The sequence below is a fragment of the Neltuma alba genome, unplaced genomic scaffold (genome assembly GCF_004799145.2).
Source record: "Neltuma alba isolate B1F8T4 unplaced genomic scaffold, ASM479914v2 tig00002658_pilon, whole genome shotgun sequence".
Lineage (NCBI taxonomy): Eukaryota > Viridiplantae > Streptophyta > Magnoliopsida > Fabales > Fabaceae > Neltuma > Neltuma alba.
Genome location: NW_021632956.1, coordinates 22,407 through 36,926, shown reverse-complemented (window position 1 = coordinate 36,926; position 14,520 = coordinate 22,407). Strand labels below are relative to the sequence as shown.

The window sequence follows — 14,520 nt, the reverse complement described above, 5'->3', positions numbered from 1 at the left end:
GATTCATTGAATCATGGGTAACAGAATGTAATGTAATAACTGAGAATGGAATGTGATGCAAAGAAAGATTACAATGAATTTGTTTGGTTCAACTTGATAGTGTTAAAAGGAATAATAATTTTTATATTAAATTTAATAATCATAAAAATGAAAAAGACTGAAATATCCTCATAGCCTTCTTCCTCCTCCCTTCACATCACTCACCATAATAAATTTCCAGAAAAATAATCCTTCAAGACAAAAAAAGAGTTGTTCAAAAAAAAAAAATTGTGAAATCATTAGATGGAGGAGGTATCAAATTTGCAAAAATAAATAAGGACTCAAATTAACAGGACAAACTTGGATTCATATATACAAAATGTAGAATTATAAAAGTAAAGAAGGTAGAGGCCGTAGCTGAGTAGGAAAATCAATGGGGAGGCAGATCTGCCAAGTAGCTGGAATTTTGGAGATGATGCTGATGATTAGAACGAGTTCAAATGAGTGTGGCGGAGTTTGATAGTGGCAACAACAATGCTGAGGTGAAGCACACAGGTAGATTGATGGCTGTTGCTAGTCGGTGGCTATAGAGTAGATTTATTGGTGAGTGATGGATGGCTGGAGAGGAAAATGGGTTGATGGTTTCTTCTTTTATTTTAAGGACAATCGTGTAATTTTATCATGTGTGTTTACTAGAAGTACTATTTGATAAAATATTAAACATATGTAACTAGTAAAAACACTATTTTAGAAAAATAGATAAATATGACAAGTAAAATGAAATGGGATTTTATATTTAGGACTAATTAGATATCAAAATAATTTTTATATTAAAGAACAGAGTTAGTATGCTGTTAAAAAAAAATTAGTTGTGAAAAAATATTATGGGATTTCATATTAAAATTTTTAAGGTAAAATAATATTTTTCTGTTGGCATTAAAAAATCATTTTTTCAAAAACATATTTAATATTATATTTATAAATACATATACACATATTAATTATTTATTAACTATATTTTTTTACATATTATTTATTACATTGGCAAAAATATATTATTAACAAATTTATTATTTCAAATAAAAATATATTATAAAATTTATCTTAATTAACATATTAACTTATGTTTTTTAGTAATTTGTATATATAAAAAATATTTCTGATAACAACTATCCAAACACTCTCATTTTATCAAAATCATTTTTTTATAAAATCTATTCTCAAAAATAACTTTTTTTTCCTAAAAGTTATTTTTCAAATCATGATTAGATTTTGTCCAAACATCTCATAAATCTTTTCATCTAAGCTGCAAAAATTAAACTGATAATTTCGTAGAAGGGTAACTGTTACGCGGACAAAGGAAGGAAAACCGCCACAGGACTCTACTTATTCAGTGTTAATTTTTTTAGGAATCCTAGTTCATTGTTCCTCTTTCTAATAAACGCAAGAATTTTTACTTGAAATGTAAAGTTCATCCAGACATGTACAATTTGCGTTTTCCGTCTAGAGAATATCTACTTATCTAGTTAGCCGTGGGAAGTATCTGTGAATATTATCCAAGGCTAATGAATCCAATATAATGGAACAAGAATTAAATATGAAAAATCTTTTGTAAAAAGTGTACGACCCTAGTATTGCTAGTAAGTTTGTACTCCTCCGATCCTTAATGTAAGGCCCATTTAATTAATTTGATTAGATTAAGGAAGTTAGGTAAATTAGTTAATTATAAGAAAAGTGACACATTTTCCTAAAACACCATAATCTTTCTTAATACCCCATCTCTTTCTTCTACTTGATTATGGTTGAGGGAGTATTTATAGGGGTAATTTAGAGAAAATTGACAAATATGAGAAATTGGTCTTATATTTAGGACCAAAACCAACTCAAGAATTGGGTCCTATATTAAAGACCGGAGGAGTATATAATTTTTCTGGATTCACACATGTTAAGTCTCTTCAAATCTCAATGTCAGTTGGCAAGGAGATCCTAGCTTTGCATTTCAATATTAGTTTTTTATAATTTCTTACTGAAAATATCATTCAATATCATTTTGTTTCTTTATAGAAAAAAATTTGAATGCCCACTATTAGAGCTAGTAAAGCCAGTCTGACAGTGCGAATACAGGCCAGCCAGTGGCGGTGCAGGACGAAAGCAGGACGAAAGCGGTATCGACTGAAATAACCCGCACCTTAGTAGGCTGGTAGCCCCACTAAATATTTTTTTTTTTGGAAAAAACTATTATTATTTATATAGGTTGGGTTTAGTTTGAAATGTTAAAATTAAATTTGAAGTCTTAAACTTGAATAATGGGTTGTAATAAAAATAGTATGAGAATTAATTTATAATTTAAGAAGATATTTTAGAAAAACTGACACATGTTTTTTAATAAATAATTAATTTAACTAATTTTCTAATCTAAATTAATTAAGTAGATCTTTTATATATATGTATATCTAAGCATCACATGTTTATTTAATCATATAAAAGTATGTATAGTAACAACAAATAGATGAAAAATAAAATATAGACGATACTCTCTATATAACTACAAACATATATAAAATGCTTAATTACATATGTAATAATATAAATGAAGCAATGTCCATATGGAATTTGAGAGTTAAAATCCTGTAATTATATTATATAATATATTAAAAATTTCATGAAAATTTTTTTAAAAAATTAAAAATATATATATATATTTTTTAAAAAAGGCTAGCCCATAGTCACAGCAGAGCAGGCCATAGACAGTGTAGGTTGGAATGACCCGCACTTTGATGGGCTAGCATGAGCTTGCTTTTTTTAACAGACAGACCCAACCCGTATTACTGGCTTCCCGCTGTACACTAGGAACTGTGTTGCTGAGAAAATCCGAATGATTGAGAAATCCAAATGATTGCCACTTGCAATTGGCAAACACTTCAGTTGAGTCATTCAAGTGAGAAATTATTATTTTTGAATTATATTATACAAAGAGTAAGGACGTGGCCAGCATCTGTCAAAGTCATTATTTTAAAATGTAGTGACAAGATTGACACGCGAATATTAGTACTGAGCCTGGGATTAAACTTCTTCAAGATGCTCAATCATACCATATAGCTGAATCTCATGTTCAAACGCATTCTTTAGCGTTCCAATCAAGTCGCCACAAATTCAAAAAAAAGTAAGTGAAATTGGACAGTATAATAAACCATATATACATACCAAATATAAATGGGTTAAGGTACATCTACCACTCCAAAATAGTTTCACAGGTGTATCTAGTACCTTAAAATATTTTATAGTGCATCTTGCACCCTGAAATATTTATTTTAGGTGCGTCCAACACTCTAAAATATTTTTTAGTGTATCCAGCATCTTAAAATGTTTTTTTTAGGTGCATAAAGCATCCAAAAATATTTTTTGGTGCATTTAACATCAAGGCAAAAAAAATATTTCAAGATGCTGGGTGCTCCTAAAAAATACTTTGAAGTGTTAGATGCATCACAAAATACTTTAGGGTGCTAGATGTGTCTGAGAAAAAATTTCAGGGTGTTTGATGCATCTGAGAAAATACTTCAGAATGTTAGATGGACTTTAACCCGATAGAAATTTCTAGTTCCCCTTTTCATCTCCCATGTTTTGATTTTGACTCCAATCACATATGCTAAGTGTGGGAGAAGAACATAATGTACAGTTAAAAAAAAAAAAAAAAGAGGACGAAATAAATGTAATATAATATTTTTCTGTTTTTTTTCAGATGCAGCTATATGATATACAAGTCAAAAGTATCGATAGTTTATACAAAGTAATTCCACCTTTTATCCACAAAATTTTTTTTTGGGGGGAGGGGGGAGACCATTCTTAAAAGTAATTCGAAGGTTTTTTTTTTTAAGTCAATCATTCTCTCACCTAAAAGGAATTGAACTTCAAAAATCCATATCCAAATTTAAGACTAAAAACCTAGAACAGTTTTATTCCCGTGTTTACCAGCTATAAGAAAGAGAAGCCATGACTAAGAGCTATGTTTGTGCTAGTGGGGACAGATAAATCTATCACACATCACCCAATGATCTTGTGTCCCAACAAAGCACCTCCTTCATTGATTCCCCAAGATGAACCCAACCCAAGTCAAAAGGAATACACACCAATCATGGATGACAAGAAATTCCTTTTCATCCCCTTCAGTCTTATAAACTATACAAAAGGATCAATCCAAAGTATATTCTTCTAACATGTTAAGACTAGAAATATGAACGAACCTCTGAGGTATAATAGTATCAGTATCTACAAAATCAAACCCAGTTTCAATTCAATACTTACCACTCCGTTTCTTGAACATTGATTTGACAAATAACAAACAAGCGATTAAGAATCCTAAAGCTGCAACCCCTCCTACCGCAAGAGCCACTGTCTTCTGTGTGTTGTGTTGCCCCATTCCTGATTTCAAGCAGAGCAACCACAATATAAAGAGAGGCATTAGAATCATGTCTTCAAATGCTATCACAGCTAGAGGTTTATATCTTCACACAAAGAAGATCGGATACCTACCAGTCTACCATCCTAACATATTTCACAGGTTTTCAAATGAAGTCTGGCCCCATATTTGAATCAACGGGACAAAATAGCCGGTATCATCATCAGTTATCAGATTCAGTGTAATATGTTGCAGTGTTATTGGAAATTTACATGAAGATGATCAGTTAAAAGTATGGAAATAATACTCTACAAGTTTACATCAAGATGCACAAGTTAACGAATTGTCCGCTGAATCGAAATGAAAGAGTATATTCTCGGTGATTTTGGCAGTGTCCTAACAAATATAATATTATGGTCACTTTTTCGTCGGGGGATTTCTATTTTCTAATTACTAATATGTACAAATGTTCTGATCATATAAGCACAAAGTAGGTGAAAAATGTAGCACTGAATTACAATTAAACAGGTATTGAAGCATTATCAGAATGATGGGAACTAAGACCTCTCTCTACAGCTTTACCTGAAGACGAAGATGATGACTCGCCATTCCCAGGCACTCCATTAGGATAAAAGTTGTAGCTGATATAGCACCTTTGAAGATAAATTTTGGCAGAAATTGAGTCACCACACAGAGATTTAGCCTGGTCCTCAGCACTCTTCACACAATCCCCGCAATCACTACTAGATAAATCGCCTTCGCACTGCCCCAACACATACAGAGACTGGTAGCTTCCAGTGTAAAACAAGCTTCCTCCACTTTTCACTCCATTTTCCACCATCCCAAAGGCTGTCTCTCTTCTCTCAGCGAACCCACTTCCGCTCGCCTGAATCGACCCACATACCTTGTACAGCAGCTGAGTCCCAGAGACTTGCTTGAACCCGACGATCTCGTACCGCAAATAGCACCCATTGAGCTGGATACGCGCCGCCACAACCTGGCCACAAAGCTTGCCGAGCATATCGGGAATCTTGCTCACACATTTGTAGCAGTCGGAGTTTGAGAGGTCTCCCCTGCATTGGTACAGACCCATGATCGCATTCTGGCCGTCGCCGGCGGTCGTAGTGGCGAAAACCTTTTGTGCAGATTGTGCGACGAGAGTACCCACTAGAGACTTGAGGTTCTGCGAGTAAATCCCTGATGGGTCTTGAAATTTCTGGTCCGCACAGCCCTTGTAAACCAAGTCAGTGTAATCCGCAGCTGAAATACGATGAAGAAGGAGCGCGAAAACAGTGAAGAGAAACATAGAGTGGAGAGACGAAGGTTTTCTCATCATACCCATTCTCGGATTTCTGTCAAGAGTGAAAATTACCTTCAGAGTTTTAGGCCATGTAAGGTTTTGGAGAGGGCAAGAGGGATGGGAGGTTCTGGACAGAAGCTTAAAAAGGGTTTTGAATTTTTGGCGATTTGCTACGAAAACGGAAAGAAAGCTTTTGTTGTGTGAGATTTGGACTTTATTTTGGGTTATTTTCGTGCACAGCACCGGTATAAATGACTGCATTATCTGAATTCTGAAGAATGAATGAACTTGTTGATTTTAGCATAATGAATCATTAAAGGTTAAAGACGATCCCGCATCAAAACCAAAAGTGAACGCGATTTGATATGATTGCGTGGCAAACTGGGACATGAATTTATATGTGCGTGAGTGTTTTGACCAGAACACCTAACTTTTGAAAGCAGTGAATAATTAATAATTTGAGGTCACAGGAAAACCGCGTTACTCTGGGACAGCAACCATAGCTGGATCAGAATGCAGGGGCCCATCGGAATTAAGCAATTCACCAGCTTTGTCAGAGACATAAATTTCGGGAATATGGAAAAGAATCAAGGGAATATTTCATTTTACATTGTGCATAGTTCTTCAGTAGTTCCCGGAGGGATTATTAGTCGACAGGAGAGTTTGATTTATTCAGTGAATCTATTAACTATCCTGCACGATTAACTTGATCATTTTGATTGCCAAAATTTGCCACTCATTATTCGTAGTTGAGACATTAAAAACAAAAGAAAGAACATTCACGGCAGACACGAGCATCATTGGACTCGTTTGATGCTTGGAGCATGCAATAACGAGTTAACGATATGTCTTGGGAGGAAGCCCAGAAACCCTGACTGCTATATACAGTATTGTTCTGAGAATTTGCTATGAAGATGCATTTTTGCAACTTAACTCTTGGGATAAAAGGTTGGAGCTCGACTGAATCCAAAACATAATGAATTTGCGCTTTTTTTGAGTTGCAAAAGATTGGCGAGCTTCATTTGAGTATGTCCTCCCCTTGTGTTGCTTTGGTCCTTGTTGGATCAGGGATATAGTTTTGTGTATGCAATACTAATATCAAAAGGCTAGACTCTACATAATGAATCTAAACATTGTTTCTGTTACAATCTCCATGTATCTCTCAATCCATGAGCCATTAGTCCTGACTGTTTTTGTCAAGTCCATGTTCTTGTTTAGGTTTTTTGAATATATATTTCTTTAGATGGTGCCTGTTTAGTGTTGTGTCTTGCTGATTTGTATTGATGGTTGTGATTTTTTTTTTTCAGACACGGGAGAAAGCTCATAGCCCGGACAAAAATACAACTATCAAAGATTGCATTCCAATCTCTTATTAGGCATTAAAATTTTCACATGGCCAGAATAGACATCTAATTTAGAAAAATTTGAAAGAGCCACTTTGACCAAAGTATCAGCAGTCTAGTTCTTTATTTGTGATATACTTCTCTAGTTCTTAATATAAAACATACTTAACTAATTTGATTAAATTAAAAAGTTAGGTAAATTAGTTAGTTATAAGAAATATGACATGTTTTTCCTAAAATACTATAATCATCTTTCTTAATACCACATCTTCCTCTCTACTTGATTATGGTTAGAGAAGTATCTATAGGGGTAATTTAGAGAAAATTGATAAATATGAATAATGAGTCTTATATTTAGAACCAAAACTAACTGAGCAATCGGATCTTATATTAAGAACCAGAGGAGTATGATTTACTTTCAATTCCCCTAAGTAATCCATAAAGCTGCGGAATTGTTTTACCATCAGATTACACCTACCATCTCTTTGTTATTTGCCCTTTTTGGGAAGTCGCCTCAAAACGAATCCCGTCCTTAAGTAAAGATTAACGTTACCCTTTCTTTCTTTTTTGATAATCCTGTCAACTACCCGATATTCAGTCCCCCCCCCCCCAGATCTTATCTAAACGTTTGACCAACCGACTAATTCGCATTGAGGTCTTGTAATCAAAATGCCACTCGGATTTTTTTTTTAACCCTTTTGTGATCAAGGCTTGATTGCTAAATTGAGTGCTCCCTTTTTAATGTGATTGCCCAGCAATGAATTCTACATTTTACATGAAATGTTGAACAATTGCTTATATCATGTTATATGTTATTTATAATGCTTGAATAAGTGAATTTTATATTTGATTGAACGAACCTTTGTGCACATCTCACTCACACACATGAAAAGTTGTAGTTTCTGACCGGTCACTAGCAGCTTGTTATGGTTTTTTTTTTTTGGTCCATGTATTATACATTTTATATAAATGGAAATCTCCTATTTCTGCAGACCGTCCGATCAACGGGGCCGCACTCGTCCCGCCATCTCTTTTTAAAATGTATGGACTAGATTTGACGGTGGGTAGAAAGTCACCACTCACCTATGTGATTGTGGGTCATTTTACTTTTTAAAAAAATCTATTACGATTAAAATTGATGGACATTGTATTAAAAAAAAAAGGAGAAAACACACTAAAATCCTCTAAAAAATGCTAAAAGACAAATCAGGGTGAATAAATTTCAAAATCTCAAATTAGACCCCTTTATGCTATTTTGGAATTTTAAAATATTGTGAAATAATAACATTGTTCTCATTCACAGTAACTATTTTTATAAAATTATTGACTACTCTATTTAACTATTGATTGCTTTTGCTTTCAAAATTCCGGTAACTGCTTTTATATCGTTACTAATTACACAAAAGTAGTAAATAACTAAACAAAAAGTAGCCATTAAATTTCCAACAACACTTTATGTATTTTTTGAATTTTTGAAACAAAAGTAGTGAATAGCAAAACTATAATAGTCAATAGCTAAATAAGAGTAGTCACCAAAATTTTTGAAATGAAAGTAGTCAATCACGATGCTAGAGCAGTCAATAGCTAAATAAGTGTAGTCACCAAAATTATAAAAACAAATGTAGTCAGTAGTTGAAAAAGAGTAGTCATTATATAAGGAATAGTAGTCACCAGAGCTCCGACGACTAATCACCAGAGTTTCGGTGACAAGTCGCCAGAGCTCCAGCAGTTAGCCACAGGTAGGGTCGTTAGTGTTAGAGCTTTGGGGGCTAGAAAACTAGCCAAAGGTACTGACGTGGTAATATTAAAAAAAAGAAAAAAGTAATAAAAGGCATTTGTGTAATTTTATAATGTTTGAAGATTTCAAAATGGTACTAAAGGTCTGAATTAGGATTTTGAAATTTACCCACAGTAATTTGTCCTTTAGCAATTTTTAGAATATTTTATTATTTTTTTCTTTGAAAAAAAGTTTGTGGAGATGAGAGTATGGTTATAAATTTGTAGAGGTTAAAGAATAATATTGATCTTCCAACCCACTAAATTCACACAAAATTTCACCTTAATCTCGGAAGTATGTAGAATATATTTTTAGTTCCTTAAAATCAGCATTGTTAGTCTTGTTATTGGAAAATATCGATCTGGCAAATTTAAATGATAATTTTATAATTAAATACAGCAACCAAAACATGCTTAAAATATAATTACTTAATATAATATTTTTATATTTTGAGAGAGGAGCAATTGGTGTTGAAAATTTAGATTAGATCAGATGACATGCTTACTGTATTTTATTTTAAATATATTTCATTTTCAATTTACAAAACTTACATTAAAGATTAATATGTCAGCATTTGATTGTAAAATCATCATTTAGGAACTTGTCTGTAATGACGATTAGAGCATTTAAAAGCATTTTTGATATTGATACATGCATATGGTGTTAATTATAACTGATAATATAATTATGTTTATGGATAGTTGATAAGCATAATCAGGACAATGAATGTACTAAACTCCGCAGATATAACAGTTGATATACAAAAATAGAATAGTTATATAAAGTGAGCATTGGTTCAAATGAAATTTTGTTTGAATTCGAGTCTTGCTATATATATGAGTTTTAATCAAAATGTTGTTTATTATATACCGTAAGTTTTAATCAAGATGTCACTGCTGACCTTGGGCCACCACCCTGGTTAAGTAACAAACAAGATTTGGTTTTCAAATGTTTTTCATAAAATCCCATTTCTGGGAAAGTGTCCCAGGTTGTTTAAAGAAAAAAAATTTAAAAGAGTCAAATTTGTGGGTACTTTATTACTTAAAAGTGGTTCCATCACTTCCATGTTAAGCAAATACTCCTTTGGTCCTTAATATATGACTAAATTGTTGAGTTAGTTTTGGTCCTAAATATAAGACCCATTTCTCATATTTATCAATTTTCTCTAAATTACCCCTATAGATACTCCCTCAACCATAATCAAATAGAAAAAGGAGACGGGGTATTAAGAAAGATGATTATGGTGTTTTAGGAAAAATATGTCACTTTTCTTATAATCAACCAACTTAATATGTCACTTTTCTTATAATCAACCGACTTAATATGTCACTTTTCTTATAATCAACCAACTTATCTAACCTTCTTAATATAATCAAATTAGTTAAATGGGTCTTATATTAAGTACCGGAGGAGTACTACCTCCGTTCCTTAATACTCTTCCAATCCTTAATATAAGACTCATTTAACTAATTTGATTAGAATAAGAAAGTTAGGCAAGTTAGATAAGAAATGTAACACGTTTTTTCTAAAACACCATAATCATATTTCTTAATACATCCTCTCTATCTTTTATTTAATTATGGTTAAGAGAATATCCATAGTCATATGGATAATTTAGAGAAAATTGATAAATATAATAAATAGGTATTATATTTAGGACCAAAACCTGTAACATACTATTTTTTTTAAATAAGATATCAATTAATTAAAATAATATAAATTATTATTGTATTATTAAAAAAAATAGATACCCAGCTTTCCACCGAATTCGGTGGAAAGCCTGGGCATCATTTAATGGAACAAAGAATAAGGGGGGAGGTGTTAATGGCCGAAGAAAAACGGGGAAGTAGCAGATGGATGTAGAAAAATGGGTAAGGGGCGGTGGAAAAATTTGAACATGGGGTTGTTAAATACTTTCACCCCAGATCTTTTTCAAGTCGAGGGAGGAGACGAAAGAAGAAGAGAGAGCGAAGGAAGAGAGAAGAGTGTGAGAAGCAGAGAGGAAAAGAGAGAGAAAGCTAAGTTGCAGAGCACTTGACAAGTTTTGGGGATAATTTAGGTACACAAAACTACTTCTTTCTGTCAAATTTTTTATGAATATTTCCTATATATTTATAGCTTTATATTTTTAGTATCATTATAATGTTTAGAGAAAATTTTACTGTTTGGGTATAAAGTAAATATGGAGTTTTGACAATATATGACCGTAGAAATTTAAAGATCCATTATTAAGGAATTTTAATCGGTTTATTTTTATTTAATGATTATTTTGATAATTTTAAACTAAGATTTTAGTTGAAAAATTTGTTATTTAGACTTGTAATATGTTTTTACCGATTAAATTTGAGTTAAATAATTTATTTGAGTTATTTAATATATTATTGAGGTTTTAATTGGTTTAAATATTGAATAAGTTAAATATATTTTTGGAAATAATTTTTGAAGGCTTGAAAAATTATAAATTGAGAATTTTGTGAAATTAAATAAAGCTACAGTTTGTTTATAATTTAAAAAGAAGTTGTTTGGTTTGAGGAAAAATTTTAAATGAGATTATAATAAATAATTGAGAATTTTAATATAAAATATTTAGATTTTGGGTAATAAAAAAATATATATATACACTTTTGTTAAATTTAAATAGCCTTATATGTAAATTATTTTTTTCAAAATAATATTTATTATAAATGCCTAGATTTGGGAGAGTTAATATATTTATGTAATTTTGGTTTAGAGGGTAGTCTTAGAATTTTAGAGTAGCTTTGAAGTAGTTCTGAGTTTATATTAATAAATATTTATGTGCAATTTTGTAGACTTGAGAATTTTGGAGTGAACTTTGTGTGAATATTTGTAAGCTACAGAGTACCAGGTAACTCTGAAAATTCTTTCTTGTACATGTGAATTGTGTATGATTATATTGTGGATTTACTAATTATTATATTCCTGAAATATAATATTATGATTTTTGTAAAAATAAATGTTTTGGTATGTTACATGATTCTATTAAGATTTGTTGCTAGTAATTATGGTCAATATTTAAATATATTAATAGCTATGAAATTATCATGAATTGCTATTAAATGGTATATAAGTTTTATTGCTATCTTATTTTTAATATATTTGAGGAAGTATTTATGATGTAACATTGTTGGCATCTGACATGCATTGTTGGGCTAAGGATAGAAGGAGATTGCATGGATATAAAATTACCACGTGGTATGCTATCACTTGGTGCACAGTGGATGGCACTTGTCAGGGCCCCTTCTTCCATGTTTTCCTCTGGTCGGGAATTCATTGGAGCTGTGGGACATGTGGCACCTCCTTATTCACAAAGGAGGGGAGCCATAGTCCGAGCTTAAGCTCTATATCTTTGGCCGGATATATCTCTAGTATCGGTGAGTTTGGAATAATTCAGTAAAATGGATTAGTTCCTATCGGACTATGTGTTAGCCTATGGCTCCAGTCAGCGGTATAAGGGTGGACGGTGATATAAGGGAGGCAGCATATTGCATTATTTTTGGATATATTAGAAAAATGATATTGGTATATTGTTGGGGAAAAAAAATGAAATTGAATTGGATGTCTCAAATCCGTGATTTTTAATATATTTATATACACACATATAAACGGATTTTTGGTTTATCATATATGATTTGCTTGTATAGGTTAGAATTTCAGTAGTTACTGAGACGTTTGATCTCACCCCCTATATTAACAATTTTCAGGCGAAGAATCTAGTAGGAATCAAGAGAAGGCACCAATGGAGTGAGCCGTGAAGGCTTCTATGCTCCTCAAGCACATGCTATTTGCCATGACTATAAGACTTTAATAGTTTATTTTGTTGTTATATTAGAAATATTTTGAAATTTTGAGTTGTTTGAAGTATTAGAAATATGTATGGACTTTTAAATTAAACATTTTGTTGCATATATTGATATAATTATGTGAGATGTTACAAAACCAGCTCAACAATTGGGTCCTATATTAAGGATCGGAGGAGTATAAGATCTTGTTTGACTTTTAATTTGGTCCTAATTATAAGACCCTAATTTATTTTGTCTCTCATATTTATGCGTTTTTTCTCCAGATAGTCATTCTAATAATAGTAGTTACTCCTCCGGTCCTTAATATAGGACCCAATTGGTGAGTTGGTTTTTGTAAAACCCTTTTGCTTAAACATCAATACTTTTCATAAGACCACTACTATGGTAGAAAAAGAAAGATGTTACAACAACTACCATAGTAGAAAGAAATTGCGTAATTTTAGAAAAATTAACATTTAAAACTCGGTTCCATCTCAAACGCAGTTGCATGCAACTATCATCATTCAATCACAATCACTGGGCCTCCGAGCCTCCGGCTCGGGTAACAAAAGACAACAAAATTAGCCCATCCAAACGGTTTCCAACCATGTAAATCCAAGTTCCATAATCAGTAAAAGGGGGCCTCCGGCCCAATTAAAATAAGAAGAAGATACACTTCCTCCAGTTTACAAATAAACCGGGCAATCAAAATAGTTTAAAAGGACCCTAAACGTGGCAAGAGGCCTACGGCTAACAAAGCTCAAGCCTCTGCGTCTCTTCCCGAAGGCGCACGCCTAGAACCTTCTCCTGAAAACATTGTAAACCACGGGGTGAGACAAAGTCCCAGTAACCAACCTTTCCAATACTAGGTACTACTAAATAGGTGCTCGTGAGGTGTCAAGTGGGGCAGTTCACAAATCATATATATATTGATAGCCACAACAATTCATGCAAGTGCAAAGATGCAATCCCATCAACCAAATCCCTCACTTTGGGGGATTTTCAGGAGCCGAACCCGGCCTATCCCTCACTATGGGGGACGTAAGGAGCCATAAAGGCCTATCCCTCACTCTGGGGGACGTAATGAGCCCGAAGGCCTATCCCTCACTACGGGGGACGTAAAGAGCCAACCATCATGCATTAATGGAGGCCTTACCACGTGGTAGTAACAGACAAAACTCTCACCAAATTCCCAATTAATGCATCATGCTCAAATCATAATCAAGAGTAATAATCATTTCACAATTAACCTCATTCAGTGGCATATCTTTCACAATTCCACAATTTCATTCATCATAAGTCCAAACCCCACAAGACGGTTTTCCATTTTTATATACAACATATAGTTCGAACACCATTACTATTTGGAGCACAAAACACAAATATACTCACAATACCACAGAAGCAAGTACTAAGGATTGGAAAGTGGTTACCTCTCGCCTGAGCAAGGAATAACAAACCAACGATGTGGCCCCGTGCACCACCAAGACTCACAACCAGTATACACAAGCACACAAACACACAACCATCATATATTAGCTTTCAAACTAATAATGTGGCCAAAACAACACTTGGGGACACAAAATTCCTATCTCCCATCAAAACTCTACCCAACTCAAAGGGTATAACTATCAAAACAACACTCAAAAGTCCTCAAAGTCTATTAAAACATCAAGTCTCCTTCCAAGCATCAATTAGAGTTCAAACCTCAAGGACCCACTATAGGAATTCAACCTTCAACATCTCATTTGAGCAATTAAGGTTCCAACAACAAATCTAAACCGATTAAACATCCAATTTAACCCTCCTTAACATAACCCAATTCACAAAACTCAAATTCAATCTCTACATTATCATCCTCAATCCCAAATCATCCAATTCCATAAACCCTAACTCCAAAACTCAAGATTCTTTAAATCCAAGAA

The 14,520-nt window shown here is 33.0% G+C and overlaps 1 protein-coding gene across 1 annotated transcript; it reads right to left on the bottom strand.

The window, feature by feature from the left end:
* Nucleotides 1-4,112: 4,112 nt before the first annotated feature.
* On the bottom strand, nucleotides 4,113-5,810 carry LOC114734959 (plasmodesmata-located protein 3-like). The gene is made up of 2 exons (XM_028922611.1): nucleotides 4,958-5,810; nucleotides 4,113-4,398 (listed from the first exon to the last, which is right to left on the bottom strand). Exons 1-2 carry the CDS (start codon nucleotides 5,715-5,717, stop codon nucleotides 4,271-4,273), a joined length of 888 nt encoding a protein of 295 aa, XP_028778444.1. The 5' UTR covers nucleotides 5,718-5,810; the 3' UTR covers nucleotides 4,113-4,270.
* Nucleotides 5,811-14,520: the final 8,710 nt, after the last annotated feature.